This window comes from Emydura macquarii, unplaced genomic scaffold (assembly GCF_026122565.2).
Source record: "Emydura macquarii macquarii isolate MOO-44397 ecotype Brisbane River unplaced genomic scaffold, CSIRO-AGI_Emac_v2 contig_2473, whole genome shotgun sequence".
Classification (NCBI taxonomy): Eukaryota; Metazoa; Chordata; order Testudines; family Chelidae; genus Emydura; species Emydura macquarii.
The window spans coordinates 39,936,790-39,954,246 of record NW_027132610.1 but is presented as its reverse complement, the minus strand read 5'-3'; the positions used below and the strand labels follow the sequence as shown (position 1 = coordinate 39,954,246).

The window sequence follows — 17,457 nt, the reverse complement described above, 5'->3', positions numbered from 1 at the left end:
TATTGAGGGTACTCTCATGAGGGGTGCCACAATTTTATGTTACCTCTTTTTTTAAATGTGCATATGGTACTGTGAGAGGCTAATGAGGTATGGTTGATACCCAAGTTTGTCTCCATTTTGCTTGATCTCAGAGGAAGGGGACTGAGTCTGTTATCCAGTGTCCAATGGCATGCACAAGAACAAGATTAGACTAATCCAGAAAAGATGCCGATGTGGATAATTTGGGAGAAAAACATGGAAGTTATTGCTGAAGTTTCAGCTTCTTTAATTAGAGCATGTGTGCCCATTGTTTCTCAAGTTCTTAATTTAATGATTTGGTGAGAACAGCTTCTGCTTTTAGATGAAGTAGCAGCTGTGGCCAGGAGAGCTATTTCGCATCTACACTTGACTAGAGGATCCACTTTTCTTTTGTATGCAGTTCTTGATACTATGTCTGTCACTTGAAAGTTAGATTACTGTAGTGTTCTCTAGATTGAGTTTACATTTTAAGTCCCTTTTGGAAGGTGAAAGTGACACAGAATACAACTACCCACTTACTGAATGGCATGGTTGGCAGGAGGATCTGACCCCCATTATTATTCACACAGCTTGCTAGCTGACTTTCAAGTAGAATTTAGTGTTAGATTTCAGCCTGTAAAGACCTAACTGACACTGATATCTGCCCAGTTGAAAGGAAGCCTTTTTCCCAAGCAGTACTCTGACAGATGAGATCAGCAGAGGTGCTCAGACTGACTCTCTTTTTGTAATTATGGGAGAGGTACCAGTAGGATATTGACTATGAGGCACCTTCAGATTTGGAATTCTTTTCCCTTCTTTGTGGCTCTGATGCCCAGATCTGAAATAGTCCTGATCTGTTGGACTTTGTTACATGCTGTCCAGCATATCTGTTTTCTAGGGCTTTCAGTGAGGAGGAGAACATAAAAGAAATGGGATAGAATGTAAGACTGAATGGGTATTGGCTTGTTTATCACTTGATGCAGGTTGGATTTTGTAAGAGAATAGGCTGGCTGTGGTGCTTTATTGTAGTAACTAACTTTGTATGTAATTTTTAAGTGATGGCGAGTGATAACTGAACATTTGATAAGCACCTTTTTTAAGAAATGTAAATTGAGAATATTCAGTGTAGTATTAGTAAGACACACTCATGGGACCCTATAATGAGATTTTTATACTTTTCAAAGTAGAACTGCAGTTAAAGAAAAGATATTCTGTTTGACCTCTTTCTTGCAAAGTTTGTTTGCTTGATGTGGTATCTTCCTGGACTAATAAATGGTTTGTTTCCATTTAAGGTGGACAGCAGCAAGGAATCAGCAGAAGCAGCTTGTGATATTTTATCACAACTTGTGAATTGCTCTTTAAAAACACTTGGACTAATTTCAACTGCTCGACCAAGCTTCATGGATTTACCTAAGGTAGTTTTTGCATGTTTTAGTTTATATATAGAAAGACTATAGTGGTATGTGTGATACTGATATCACTTGAAAGTATATAGCTTTAACGTAGTAAGTTCTTTAGGGCTTCATCTGTTCCTGGGAGCTTTTAAAATTCAGGCACTGAGACTCAGTACTTACAATCAATAGAGTTCTAGTTAAATCTATCTGCATCATTTGGGTATCTACAGTACCTGCTAAACTTCCCAAATCTTTTCCCAACGTGTGTGTTTCAGTGTAAAAATCTGTGAAATATTCTCTAGCAACGTAGTCCTGGTCAGGAATCTGGAGGGGCTATTGAGGTGGTGTGTGTAATAACCTAGCGAGTTAGAGTGAGAGAGACAGACACACAATCTGTATATAAAATAGATGTAAGGCCAGACGGGACCATTTTGGTCAGCTAGTCTGACCTCCTGCATAATACAGGACATAGAAATTCACTCAGCAATTCCTGCATCAAGCCAACAACTTCTGTTTGAACTAGAACATATTTTTTAGAAATATATCTGATTTTGATGTCAAGACTTGAAGTGATGGAGAGTCCATTGCCTCCCTAAGTAAGTTGTTCCAATGATTAATGACCATCACTGTTAAAACTTTGCACCTTATCTCTAATGTGACTTGGTCTATCTTCAGTTTTCAGCTATTCGATTTTGCTATGCCTCTGCTAGATTAAAGAGCTCTCCACTACCAGAAATCTCCCCATCCATATAGATGCTTATAAACAGTAACAAGAATCACATCTTGGCCTTCTCTTAGATAAACTCTTTAGTATGTCACTATAAAGTGGATTTTCCAGACCATGAATCATTCTTGTGGCTCTTTTCTGAACTCCTTTCCAGCTTTTCAGTATCCTTTTTGAACACCAGAAGTGGACATAGTGTCACTAATGCCATATATAGTGATAATAACTTTTCCTTACATCTACTGTGTATTCTCCTGCTTATACATTCACAAATCACCTTACTCTTTTTGTACTGATTTTTATGGGGAGCTTTTGTTGGTGCCATTCAGTCTCATTCCTTACCTAAATACTGTCCCCATCTGTGGGACCTATGATCTTTGTTCCTAGGTGTATGACCTTACATTTGGCTGTATTAAAACATCTGTTGTTCAAATTAGCCCAGTTTCCCAGTCGATCTAGATAGCTTTGTAATACTGACCTATCCTTATTATTTCCCCTCACATACTAACTTTTGTTGTTTGCAAACTTCACCAGCAATGAATTTATAAATTTTCCAAACTGTTGATTGCTATTGAATAGAATGGGACAACAACAGATCCTTGTAGCACATCAGTAGAAACAGCCCCATTGGAGGAGGATTCCCCATATATAATTACTACTTGATCTGTAAGGTAGCCAGTTTTTAATCCAATTAATGTGGGCTACATGGATTGTTTTAGTAGTACTAACTTATTTTATTGGAATGTGAATGTCGTGTGACTTCACAGAAGTTTAAATACGTTGTTCCAATATAGTTAATTTTATCAACCAAGTTTCTAATATGAAATGATATAAAGTTTAACAAAATAACTTAAAAAAATGTTGATAGGCAATAATAATGCAATCATTCTTTAATTTACTGATTATGTACTTTAGCATGCTTTCTGTGACTTTGCCCTGGACCAGTGTCAAACTAACTGGCCTATTTTTACCTGAGCCATCCATCCCATGCACATTTAAAAAAAAAATTGACACTACATTAGCTCTTCTCAGTTCCTGTGGAATTTTGCCAGTATTACAAGACTTGTTAAATATCAGTGACTTGGCCCTCCTTGGCCAAATCTTTTTAAACTCTTGTGTGAAAGTTTTCTGTTCTTAGATTATAAATGTTTAACTTTGATGGTTCCTTCCTAGTTACTGTTGGCAAAGAAAGTACTGTTTTCTGACTGATAGATATGTCTACATCAGCCTGCTTTTTTCCAAAAACAGATCAGAAATCTGTTCCCATTATGTATACATGCATAAAAGGCAGGAGCATTCTGTAACTAAGTGGAGCTGATAGTGATGCCTACAGATAAAATTACCTAATACTTCTGTTTTGAACTCCTGTGTTCACTTGCTTATAACTTTTGCCATTCTGTAATTTGGGCTGAAAATATCCATACTTGCTCTTCGACTGAATCTTTTTGAAAGCTTCAACAAAAAACTGTCCTGAGAAAGTCCAGGAAAAATACATAGTTTTGCTAAAGCTAATTTTTTTCCCCTGCAATGTCTTTGACAAGGTGTAGTGATTCAGATATCTGTGTATGGGGCATTAGCTAATCTATCCTTCAGTGTCTGGTAGGTTTTCCTCTTCAGTGAACAGCATTATCATCTGGCTGTGTTGTTCATGGTGTTGCAGCAGCATATGTGCTGCTCACAGGATTCTCAATAGCAGCAGTGACCATTGAGAAGAGTAGTCAGTTTTCATTTTGCATCTTGAGAAGCAAAGGCATTGGAGCTGTCTATCTGCAGATTTAGGAATACAGCACTCTTTGGATTATACTTGATTCTTCAAGTGATTGCATATGTTCATTACACTTCAGGTGTATGCGCGTCTAGTGCACCAGAGCTGGAGATGTTTTTCACATAACTACCTATGGGAGTGGCACATGCGCCCTCCACACCATTGTACTGCTAGCTGAGGTACAATGGGTTGTATCCACCCCAACCTCCCTCAGTTCCTTCTAACTGATTGTTAATTGAACAGCCTGCACTTTTCTGCAGGAGTTTCTTTCTTTATGAATAGTTAGTTTATATTTGTTAGTATAGTGGTACTCGTGTTTATTTGTATGGTTTTTGTTTCCTGTCTTTAGGCTTAGTGTTAGATCTCCTCCTCTCAGGAGATAAGGCGCTGACATTGGGTACTGGGTATGCCTCGGTCCCCAGGTTTTAAGTCTGTACTGAAAGCAGGAAATCCAGAGTTGGTTAGTGACCCTCATTCTCTGTGCCTGAAGTGTTTGGGTGAGGGCCAGGTTTGTGACCAGTGCCATGTTTGTAGAGACTTCAAGCCCTATACTAAAACGGACAGAGCTGAGGCTTCACATCCTAATGGAGGTTGCCTTGCATCCTCCCTCTGAGCTCAGCCACTGGTACACTCATTGGGTGGGTCAGCCCCATCTAGAAGTGCTCCTCCAGACAGCACCATCTTTCCTCCTAGAAGAACTTCTGAGTGGAGGCAGTGTTCCTCTTCTCTGGTGCCGCATAAGAAATCATATGACCACTGATCTTTAAAAGCTGGAAGGCTTCCTCCTCTTAGGAAATCCTTGCAGGAGGAAGGGTACTGGAGGTACAGTGCCAGCCATAGCTTGGCACTTCCCAGTACCATATATCACTGTGTTCTGTCAACCATAGTAGTTTACTCCAGCAACTACCTTGGTGCCATCAAGACTGGCTCCTATGAATGTTCATGCTTCCTCGATACAGCGGGGATTGAACCAAGGATGCCTCTCAGTTCCACAATTCCAGAGACTCTCTGCCTCTCAGTACTGGACTCTGCTTGTCTAGGATGCAGTCTTATTGGTACTGGTCGCCTCACAAGCTTTGGTCCAGCCTGTGTCAATTGGGGCATCTCATTCTACTCTGGCTTTTGAGCAGCAGCCCTCGGTACTGATGACAGTCAAGGCTTCAGTACAGGCAGCCCCTGGCCATCCAGCGCCATCACAGGATAAAGTGTATGCTGTCCCCAGTTCTGAGCTGACTACATCAAATCATTGGCACCAAACAGTATCGCACAACCTTGACTATTGGACTACTCCATGTTTTCCTGGGAGTCAGAGGTTGGGCCTTGCGTAGCGAGTTCTGCAACAAGAGGCCTTGCATTCCTTTGCCCTCATCAGGAAGATCCAGGTCTGATCCAGGAAGACACTTGTTCTCAGACATATTGAGCCCTTCTGTCAAGAAAACGATAATACCTCAGGAATCTGACCTAATATTTCAAAGTGTCAGGTGTTGCATGCCAATCCATCCATTTTGCACCTGAGAGCCTGGATGCTCAGTGGTTAATGCCTCAGGAAGTAGAGTTCGGTCGGGGTTTAAAATATCCTTTAAATAGCAGAAAATGATCCACTAGATACTTACCTGATGACATGAAAGCATTTTTCAGTATGGTCTCAGCAGAAAGGTATTTAATGTTTGCGTACTTCCATCAGTGTATTCTGGGTTGTTTGCCTAAAAGTAGATGAAAGTTCACCTGGCAGCCATGCTTCTGTCCAGTTCAGGAATGGTCAGTCTTTTTCTAACCCCATAATTATCCATTTTTTGAAAGGTTTGGACAGGCTATGTTCCCATATCACAGAGCACTCACTTCTCTGGAATTTAATTTTGTGCTGGCAACTCTAAGGGGAGCCAGAGCTGGTAGATAATGTTGTTGGTGGCTGTTACCTCAGCTGGGAGGGTAAAAGAGTTGCACGTATTGGTTGCTGCCCAGCCCTAAATACAATATTTTTATAAGGAAAAAGTTACACTCTTATCCTAAATTCCTGATTAAAGTGAACTGACTTTCACCTTAATCTACTTGCTATCCTTTTTTCCAAAGCCCCATTCCTGTAGGGAGGAAGAAATGCTGCAAACTTTGGATGTCAGCATGTTAGCTTTCTGTTTGGACAGAACCTAGCCCTTTAGGAGATCTCCTTAGTTGTTTCCTTTGCCGACAGAATGAAGGGCCTTCATGTTTCTACAGAGAGTATAGCCTTTGGGATTTCATCTTGTATTTGCATATGCTAGGACATTGCCAAAGTCCCTACATCTAGCAGTTTTAGCACACTCTACAAGAACTCAAGAGGCTTCTCTGCATTTCTGAGTCATCTGTAAGGGAAATCTGTAAAGCTGCAACTTGGTGATCTCTCACAAAACATGCTGTTAGCATTCAAGGGATGATGACAAATTCAGACATGTAGTTTTATAGTCATCATTCAGTAGACTCTGAAAGTGAAACCCTCTTCTGGGCTGAATTGCTTGTGACTCACCTGCAGTGGTATGAACATGCAATCCCTTTAAGAGGAAAAATCAGTTACTAACCTGTTCTGTAACTGTTGTACTTTGAGATGTTGCGCATGTCCATTCCATGACCCCACCCTCTTTTTCCCTCTATATCAGAGTCTTTTTTAGTAAGAAGGAACTGATAAGGAGCCAAATTCACCCCTTTATACCCTTGGCTGGTAGCATAAGAGTGTCAAGGGGCATGTGCCACCCCAATGGGTACCACTATGGGAAGAACATATCCAGCCCTAGCACACTGGTCTGCTCACACACCTGAAGTGGAATGCATATGTGAAATACATTTCAAAGAACAGTTACAAAACATGTTAATTTTTTTACACATCTGGAAGACTGTCTTCACAGTTATAAGGGTTAGGATGGTCTGGGTGACTTATGATACACAGGAGTTCAGACTAGATGATCTGGTGTTCCCTCCTGGCCTTAAACTCTGGCATCTTTCTATTTTAATAATTTTTATTAAATTTCAGACTTGTATTTTTGCTAAACTTTTCTTTGTACGTAGATAGTGTTTTAGTATAGATCTTTAATAATTGCAGTTTTCTTTCATATATGAGTCTCTGGACTGGAGGATGTTGCTTTGAAAGTAATCTTGCAAGTAATCTTCAGAGCTTACTAGGATTTTCAGGTTCATTATTCAATTTGTGCACTTGTATAGTCACTTCGAGTTTCAGAGAACTGCATTTTTTTTTCTGTCCCAATTCCTGAGTTTCTGTTAATGTTCATGTTGAATATTATCAATGACCATCCATAGACATGGATTTATAACAAAAACTACATACTTGATCTTTTAAAAAAGGAAAAAAAAAACCTAGTCAGTTTTACCTAGTTTAAAACCTAGTTTTACTGTCTAGTATTGCTTTTGCCTTTGATATCTCTTGAAATAAAATGGATGCAGCAATATTAACTATTGTAGTAGCTGTTAAAGAAAAATATAGGCTATATGTGAAGATGTAAAGAAACATTGGGTTTTGAAAATATATTTGTAATGTTTCACATCCTTGTTTTACTATTACTATTTTTCTCCTTTCTGCAGTCACACTTTATCTCTGCACTGACAGTGGTGTTTGTAAACTCCAAATCCCTCTCTTCGCTTAAGATAGATGATACACCAGTAGATGATCCATCCCTCAAAGTACTAGTGGCGAACAACAGTGATACGCTCAAACTATTAAAAATGAGCAGTTGTCCTCATGTTTCTCCTGCAGGTGAGCTACCCTGTGTTGGTTTAAAAATGTAATTTTTTAAACACAGTCTGAACTATTCAGCAAGCTTCTTAAAAATTGGTGGGTTTTTTGATTACTATTTTACAGTCTCTGACACTTTAATAAATACTTGTTCCATTGTCTTTGTTCCATAAGAATAGCAAAACTGTATGTCTGGAATTACTCTGACTAGTACTGAAACATAGTATATGACCATCATGGACAAATAATTTTGAGCTGCTTGGGGGTGGGCAGGGTGGATAAAAATTTTAAAAATTTCTTTTTACAAATAAACCAATTTGAAATTGACAGCCGGTAAGACCTCAGTTTACCATAATCTCTTAATCATTTTTAAGTTACATTTTTTAAAAAATTAAGCATATATGTTTGCTGCTAAATTCCTAAAATTAAACTGGAAGTTACTGGCTCAGCACCTAAAACCACAGTTTGTTGAAGAGCTAAACCAAATTTTGATAGCAGTATTCTCTTCTGCAGGTGCAGAACAAATATTTTCTTCACTTCAGTTTGTTCAGTGACTAGTTCATTCTAAGTTAAGAACCTTATTAGGAGTTGAAAAAACAAGAAAACTGGTTTTCATTTTCTAGTCTAAGAAAAAACTAGGTGTGAGAGAATGAGATTAATTCTAAAATCTTAAAGGACATGGTGACCAGAAACGTTCAGTTCATTAGCTACAGATGATACATCCTTTGTTTAATCAGTTTTTATCAATTTTTAACTTTTTTTCTGTGTGTAGCCAGCACATTAAAGGTGTTTTATTTAACCAATAAGAATTTAAAAGGCTGTTTTAGTGTATTTTAAAAATAAATTCCAATTTCCATCCAACTAGTGCATGATCTAAATAAAAATTAATCTAGTAAATAAATGCATCATTCACCATTTTCTAACATAAAGTAAAAATTAATCTGTATACGCTATATAATAGATTAAATAAATGTGTATAGATAAGTGTATTCTGATAATCAAAAAGAAGTACCAGTTTTATTGTAAAGTTTTTTATATAGTTGCAAATCCACATATTTTAATGGCTACCAACTATGAGAATAAACTTTTCTTTAGGAAAATAACATGTATAAATACAAAACAAGATTAAAATCAGTGATTTAAATCATTTTCCAACTTATTGATTTAAATCCATCCACCCTGAGGGAGGATAAAGGGGAGGAAATCTTTTAAAAGGCTAAACCCAATTTGTCGAGTTAAAATGGGTTGACAACTCTCTCGCGTTTCACTGGAAGTAGAATACATTCTCAGATATTTCAGAATGAGAGTGGTTGAATTTCTCCACTGCAGTTCATTATGACTATGACATGAATTAAGAAGTGCCATGGATTTCCTTGTTCTGAAAGAGCAATTTTATCCTTTTATTTGAAAACAAGAAATTAGACAACACAACATCAAAGGGGTGAGGCTGTATAACACATCTTCTGACATTGACCATTCTATTTCTCTACCACAATGAAAGGGTCTGTTGCAAGGGTGAAGCTAGTTTGTGCAGTAGACAGAGTATTCTCAAGAAGCTAATTCAAGACTGTAAAACTTTCTCCTGCAGGAACTAAAAACTACCTTAAATTTCATTATTTTCTGTTCCAAAAGCAATGCATGTTTTGAGCTTGCTTTCATAAATAGCACATCAGCTTAAAAAGACAAACATTTTCCCAGAGGAAGATAAAATAGCAGAAACCACACAAGATATTATTCACTTTAATTTATCTTTGGAAAGTACTTGGACACCAGGGTGATGAGTGTAATGGGAAAACCTGAATGAAACAGTAATTTTTAATTACTACATATAAAATTTACCAGTACAATGCTGGGTAAAGATGTAAGTAAAACAGGATAGTCTGCCCAGAATTCCCAGAAGTCACAATGTAATTTATATGGTGGTATTTGGATGTGTAGCTTTTCACAAATAAGGGTATATATTGTTTCAATATGGAGAAATCTTCAGAATTCCAAATGGAGTGCCAGTATCTTTAAACTTTTTTAATCACATTTTCAACAAGACACTGATTTGTACAATATCACAGCCACTAAAATAACTTTTTCTTTTTTCTGGATTGCTACTGATACATAGTAAATTTTTGTAATAGGTATTTGACAGTACTTTGCTTTCATGATCTTAGAAAATTATCTTGTATCAATTTATATTACAATGGCCTGGATTAAATTTAAATAATTTAGGAGGGAAATGGCATTTCCTTTTTAAGAAATAGAGCAATACTGTTGCCCTTTTGTGAGATGGTGGAATGGAGCAAAATGAAATAGTGACAAAACAATGGATGGTGCTAAGCAACTGGCAAAATAACTCAGCTGGGAGGCATAGCTGAGGCCATGTGTGCCTGGATAAAGAATGAAACTGACTGGAAATGAGCTAGCATGTGGACACTTGGCTTCATATTATGTTTGAGCTCCAGAATTAAAAAATGTTGGAAAATCTTGAATCTGTTTGTTTGAACCAGAGCAGCCAAGAGTGATCCATAAGGTAGCCACATCTAGATGACTAAAATGGCAATAAGATATATTTTAGAAGTGAAGTTAACGGTAAATTCAACACAAGATCAACATTCATGATGAGATATGACCAGTGAAGTGGTTACATAAGTGGAGGCAGTGCCCTGGGAAGAATAATGTAGACACCATAAAGGCCCAACTATTATAAGGATGAAAGAAGGCTGGGATAAAGCAGGGAATTTCATCCCAAAGCTGCTATGAGTATTCTTATTTACAACATGGAGATGATATAGAAGTTTGGATTGAGGGAAGCGGGGAAAAAATTATATAATTATGATTTCTTGTATCTGATAGATGGCTATTGAATTCTTCTCACCATCTGACCCTTAGCTGCTATAGGAACAATACTGCCAAAGAACTTTGCAAAGTACAGTAACTGTAACTTGTAAATCACCACTCTTATGCTGTTTTGTTACCTGAAATACCAGCAAATGTGGGGTTAGGTCCTCATTTTTAATAATCCTGCTTCACATTTTTTCATATAGAGTGAAAGCACTGTTAGTGCAGATTGTCTTGGAAGGAAACCAATTAAGTTTTATTTGGTAAATAAAGGAGTTTTGATTATAAGAATTGTCACCTGAAATTATTCAAGTTGGTAAAGTCCAGTGATAGAAAAAGAATCCATTGATTTCAAATTTATTAAAGTTCCAAGATGCAGTTTGATATTTTCTTTGCAGAGGAGCTAGTTATCAGGAGGTTGTAAAGTTCTAGTTACCTTAGGTACGTACAGGGTCCTATCTCATCAATGTAGTATCTGATTGCCTCATAATCTTCAATGTATTTATCTTCACTATACCCCTGTGATGTGGGGAAGTACACTCATCCCCATTTTACAGATGGGGAACTGAGGCATAGAGGCCCAGATCCGCAAAGGTATTTAGGCTGAAAACTTCCATTGACATTTGGAGCCTAATGCCTTTTGTGGACCTGGGCCAGAGAGTCTAGAGACCAAGTGCTCAAAAGGAGCTAGGTGCCCAAATTCCAGTTTTAGGACCACTGTGATGTACAAAATTCCCTCTGAAACAAACCATTACACTGTAGAGTCACTTTCATGCTTGTGCTTTCTCTCTCTCTGGCCCAAATGACTGTGAGAGCACAAGCATGAGAATCACTCTAATCACCAGGCTGTAGAGCATTCTCCAGGATGTGGGAACCCAGGATCCAGTCCCCCTGCTCCAATGATTCTTTCATTATTTATCCACAGTGGAACTGCTTCAACAGGAGAGACTGAGACTCCATACAATGAATATCCCAAGTGTTAGAGCACTCATCTGAGAGGTGGAAGATCCCTTCTAGTTTCCTCTTCCACCTAAGAGGGAGAAGGGATTTGAACAGGAATCTGCCACATCTCATATTAGTACCAAAACCACTGGCTCCTTTGTCTACCCTCCCTCCTGCCATCCCCCAGGTTTCTTGGTAGAATGCCATAGGCACCCTAACTCAAAAGAGGGATCCTGACTGAGAATTGCAAGCAGAGACAAGTCAAGGCTGCAAAGAGGACCCTAAGTGCCTATCTCTGAGAGAAGAGAGTGTCGTATACACCCCTCTGGTCAGCACCTCCCATTGTCTAATTTAAGCAACTCCTTGCCTTGTCTGCTGGCTTTTGTGAATTGTAGTCTGTGTATCTCTCTCTGGATTTGTTGTATAGGAATCTAGGTGCCTAACTCAGGCTTTGTGAATTGCAGTGATTTTTCCATGTGTCTGAAAGTTAGGCATTTGTGGCATGGTCTAAACTACAGTTAGGTCAAAATAAGGCAGTTCTGTTGCCTTAACTCTGTAAGCATCTACATTAAAATGTCCCACCTGCTAATGTAAGTCACCTGCTACACCAGCTTAACTCCACTTCTGCATAAGGTGTAGCACTTAACGCAGTGTCACCCTAACTACACTGAATTGTTTACATTGCCTGCTGCTGCCCCAGGCTGACTCCTAGAACCCTGCTGCCATGGGACTCACAGCTTGGGGTGGCAGGGCTCTAGCTGTCAGCAAGGCGGGGGCTCTGGCAGTTAGCCCAGGGCAATGGGGCTCCAGCTGTTAGCCCCACAGGGCTAGGAGTTTGGCTGCCCTCCCCCATGTCCCACTTAAATTTGTGTAAGCGCTCCTGGTGAGGATGTGCACCACCAACAAAAGGTGGGTAGTGTGGACATGACCAGCCAATTTAATTGCTGCAGTGACTGCAGGCGACCTAACTTAAGTTGACCTAAGTTTATAGTGTAGACATGCCCTGTGATGTCACAGCACCTAAATCCTTTTGAGCATTTAGTTCTAAGTTACTTGCCTAGGGTCACAGGATGCTTGTGACAGAGTAGGAATCTCCTGCACTGCAGGCTAGTGCTCTAACCACTTGACATTCCTTCCTCTCTGATTCATTATGGAGGCACCAGCGATAGCTCTGTGGTTGAGTTCTGCAGTTTATATTGTTTGAATTACAGACAGTCACCTGACCATGATAGTTACCAGTCCCCAGGAGTTTCTATTATGATCTTCATATTTTCCCTTATTAGACTTCAAAAATAACACTTCAGAAAGGATTACATTTCACTAAGTGCTGTTTTAGGAAACATTTTCCTTTCTAACAAAAATATGAACATTTGTAATATTACCATGAACTATTCTTACTCTCAGGTCTTACAATATCTCTGTGTGTATTCCTTCAGTTTTTTCACAGGATTATTGGGAAAGAAGGCACTCTGACACTTGTATTTCAGTGTGTAAATTACATAGAATTCTGGGGTTCAGTAATTAAGCTTTTGAGTTCCTTTACTTTATACGCCAATCTTTACGAAGCTGAATAATTTCACTCAAGTTTAATCTTAAAATTGTCTTTATTCCCAAAATTAATGTTCATATTTGCATTATTTTTACAGGAATTTAAATAGAAAAGACACTTTAGGTAGGCAACAGGAGGAATTAAATGGTAAGATATTAAAATGAATTTAACTGGTATACACTAAATGTGGCATTAAAGTGACAGATTCGAGAATATTTTGGATATAATTAAAAGTATTTTACATTTAATGTTTTTGATCCTGAGATAGAAAATGCTTAAGTGTTGTTGTAGTGTTGAAGACATCAGTATATTTTCAGGATCCATATTTTGAGTAAGTACAGCTTGAGTGAAAATTCTTTAGAGGTTTGACCAATTTTTTTTTCCATATTGCAAAATTGTAGCTTAGTTTTTCAGCTAAAAATTTCAGTTCAGAATCAAATGTTAATTTCCTGTAGATAAACGACATTGGACCATACTTAGCTTAAACATGCAAAACCCAAAGGCTGTATATAGTGGGGATTTTTTTAAAGATCCTTACCAACTGTAGTAGTTAAATTTTACCATAGAATGGGACTGCAAATACCAAGTACAGGGAATACCTCATAAAATATGGGGTGATAGATTTTTTTTATTGGCACTGTCTATGTGCTACTTAGGCAATGCTGCTGCTTTACAGGAAGAAGTGAGCACTCTGAAGGGCAAAAAAAAAAAAAAAAAAAAAATCCACAGTAACATAGACACTCAAGAAGTTGCTGTCCCCAAATTTCAGTTCCCTCCTTTCAATCCTGCTACAGCTATTCAGGCTTAGAAGGGCTGTAGTAATGTCCTAAGTGGACAGAGTGTGAAACGGGTCTCCTTACACTTGGGGTGGGGGAAAACCACCTAAAAGCCTAGCTCTTCACTTGGAGCTTGTTAGTCTCACCCCAGATCCTGCAGAATTCATGCCTCCTAATTGCCGCTCTAAAGTTAGTTGTGAGCTCCATATTTCCACTATTTTTGTTTAGGGAACTCTATCCCAAATCACTCAGTGATTGCTGGAGGTGAAAGGAGAGACTCTTCAGCCAACAGGCTCCCTGTGTAACACCTGACGCCTGCGTAAACTAATAGTAGGGAGACTTGTTTTCAACTGTGGTATTGATGTCTTTTTTAAATTCTTTTCTGATAAGGAATCTTCCCAGAGAGATGTTTATCTTTTTTCCTCACCTCCACTGATGGTACTGGGGTGAATACATTAAAGTCAGTGCATCCTCCCTCACACTAACAACATACAGTAATTTGGCAGGACATTCAGATTACATGTAGAGATGTGCTGCTACTTAAGGTGTCAGAGGCCAATGAAAAGTGCAATAGCCACTTCCAGAGCACAGGCTATGCAGAAGCGGACATCATTTTATTCTTGATAATCCCTCTGTTCTCAGATTTACTATACCTTTTTCTTATATTTGAACTTTTGACACTGCACAGAACAATCACTGCATAATATGAATACATTTGACATACTGAAATTGTGTCCCACAACAAAACATACAACATGGTGTGGTAATTAATGATTTGCAAGTGTAAAAGAAAACGTGGGTGCAATCATTAGTGTGTGTATATACCTTACTGTGTATGTACAGAGAATACATTCTAGTACAGCCATGAAAACGTCTTACAGTAGGAGTTTGAGATCAGTGAATTACTCACAAGGATGTTTATCAACATCCTATCATCTAAATTAATTTTATTTCAATGTCTGTAACTCAATAACAAGTATCCTAGCTTACCCTGGATTTTGTACTTCAGAACTTCTGCTTCGTTTAACATGCAAAAACTAATTTTTGTTTGAGGTTAAATTCAAGAAAACTTGTTTTGATAAGATCTTTTACATGAAGACAAATTAACTAACATTATGATGTTCTTTTCAAGGTATCCTTTGTGTGGCTGACCAATGTCATGGTTTACGTGAGTTGGCACTGAACTACCATCTCTTGAGTGATGAGCTTCTGCTTGCTTTGTCTTCTGAGAAACATGTCCGATTAGAACATTTGCGCATTGATGTAGTCAGTGAGAATCCTGGACAGACTCACTTCCACACAATTCAGAAGAGCAGCTGGGATGCTTTCATCAAGCATTCTCCCAAAGTAAACTTAGTCATGTACTTTTTCTTATATGAAGAGGAGTTTGACCCATTCTTCCGTTATGAAACTCCTGTCACCCACCTTTACTTTGGGAGGTCAGTAAGCAAAGATGTAGTTGGTCGTGTTGGAATGACATGTCCTCGATTGGTTGAACTGGTTGTGTGTGCCAATGGATTACGGCCACTAGATGAAGAACTGATTCGTATTGCAGAACGCTGTAAAAATCTGTCGGCTATTGGCCTAGGGGAGTGTGAAGTCTCTTGCAGTGCCTTTGTTGAGTTTGTGAAGATGTGTGGTGGCCGCCTCTCTCAGCTGTCTATAATGGAGGAAGTCTTGATTCCTGATCAGAAGTACAGCTTGGAGCAGATTCACTGGGAAGTGTCAAAGCATCTTGGTAGAGTCTGGTTTCCAGACATGATGCCCACATGGTAAGGTCCTTAAAGACTTCAGGACATGTGGAATAGCACCTTAAATTTGCTTATCACAAGCTTATTTAATACAGTTTTTATTGTAATGTCACCGCTTTGATTAGAAAATTGATGTCCTATTTAGCACTCATTTCTGAAATTCACATTTTCTATGTTTAAATCTGGATATTCTCGAAACCCCTTTCATCCAAATAAAATTAGTCTGTTTTAGGTTTGCTCACTTTGCCATTGACAGTTACCCTAAATTTATGTAGAAAATAAAATTTTGAAACATTGACATATTTAAAAGCTGTGGTTGCAAAATATTAGCTATGAATTACAATATTACAAAACAAAAATATCTGTGTTTTAATGTAGATATTAATAGTGAACATGACTGATTTGTTTTGACTTACAATGGGAGATGAGATTGAATGCTTTTACCACAGACTAAAGCGGTTACCTAGTGTTCAAATGATGTGAACTGCCTAAACTACAGAATTCTGAGATTAAATGGAGCATTTAGTAGGCTATGAAACCCATACTTTACATAGTAGTAAAATTAGGAGGAAAGACCAATGCACAGAAATGTAGTTTAGACACTTTAAAAATATTAAATTTGTTTATTTGATTTCTGATTATTAAATCTATAAAATACATTGTGTACAAATTAGTAATGAAGGTTAACCAAAAGCTTTTTCCTCTATGCAGTTTTTAATGTAAACTTGACATTTTTAGGGTCTTCTGGTCCATTCCTAAACTTCTTCTAAGGTATTAATTATAGCTCAGGAAGCTGAAGCGTTTTTGGAAGAAATTTTAGATATGCTCTGTTGTGATACTGGTGGGAATTGGCAGGCTTTTCTCAAAAGTTAAAAACAGTCTTGCAGCATTTGATTAGATACAGTACTGTATGTATTTCTAGGTAAGAGGAAGCTAAAAATGTGTAGAGAAATGTTCAATGTAATAATGGCTGTTGAAGCAAAGAGAATAGAGCAGAGTGAACACTGAGCTTTAAACGGAGTCCAAGGAGCCATTTGACAAAAAAAACATCTTGGAAGACCCATTGAGTGCTTACAAATTTAAGAGAAAAATGGCTTTATAATTAAATTTCCTGAACTATATATAAATTGCTATTCTGTAAATCTATCTTCAGATATGTTTGTATATGAAGTGAATGTTTGATAGTTATCCTTTTTTGTATCCTTTATTTCAACTAGTTTCAAATCATTTCATATTTAAAACTCAAAGAGCAGCAAACTTGTGGGAAATAGAGCAATATGCAGAAATTAGATGTACAGTTTCACAAAACTAATGTTTATAAATTTTCTATCAAAGAAAATGCTAGCCTACAATGAACTTTGCTGGTGGCATGCTTTTCATCTTTGGATTGTACAGTTCTTGTACTTAAGTAGATTTTGTTTACTTCTAATGTTTACTGTGCTCTAAATGTATAGTTTGAGGATAAAATATAACATTTATAATATGGGCATATTTAAGTTCATAATGTTTTTGAGCAAGTACTGCTCAGTGGACTGACATCTTAATAAAGCTGTATGTTTCTGTATAGCGATTAAGCATCATTTTATTAGTAGGCAATTTTTTGTATTAGAATTTGTTAAAATAGAGCACTATAAATTGCTTTTATTTGTACAAAGTTGTCAGTATACTTAGTCCCTAAAAGAATGTTAAGTTTTTTGATATTTTAATACTCGATATTCCTTTGCTTTTATTTGTAAGTATGGGTCTTTGGTACTTCAAATGGTCACAGTCTGAGTGGTGATACTATAATGCCATTGCAAGATTTCCTAGGCAATAACTTGTTACTAGTGATTACTTCAAGTATGCATGTAACAGAATCTCTTCCAGTAATGTGACTAAAGTCTTGTTCGGAGAGGTGAGCAATGCAGAAGTAGGGCCAAATCCTGGTGCTAATGTTGGAGCATGGTAAACAGTATTAGACCACTATTTACTTCATTGGCTGAGAATGATTGTGGAAAGTAAAGCAGTTAACA

At 37.7% G+C, this 17,457-nt stretch overlaps 1 protein-coding gene across 6 annotated transcripts in view; it reads left to right on the top strand.

The window, feature by feature from the left end:
* The window catches only part of FBXL3 (F-box and leucine rich repeat protein 3), a 29,367-nt gene extending 12,358 nt beyond the window's left edge, over nt 1-17,009 (top strand). For all 6 annotated transcript variants that reach the window (XM_067563262.1, XM_067563260.1, XM_067563261.1 and 3 more), the window contains 3 exons: nt 1,290-1,412; nt 7,448-7,619; nt 14,827-17,009. In XM_067563262.1, coding sequence (XP_067419363.1) covers nt 1,290-1,412; nt 7,448-7,619; nt 14,827-15,470 — 939 coding nt within the window. In that variant the 3' untranslated portion in view covers nt 15,471-17,009. The remainder of the gene's footprint in view (nt 1-1,289; nt 1,413-7,447; nt 7,620-14,826) is intronic.
* Nucleotides 17,010-17,457: the final 448 nt, after the last annotated feature.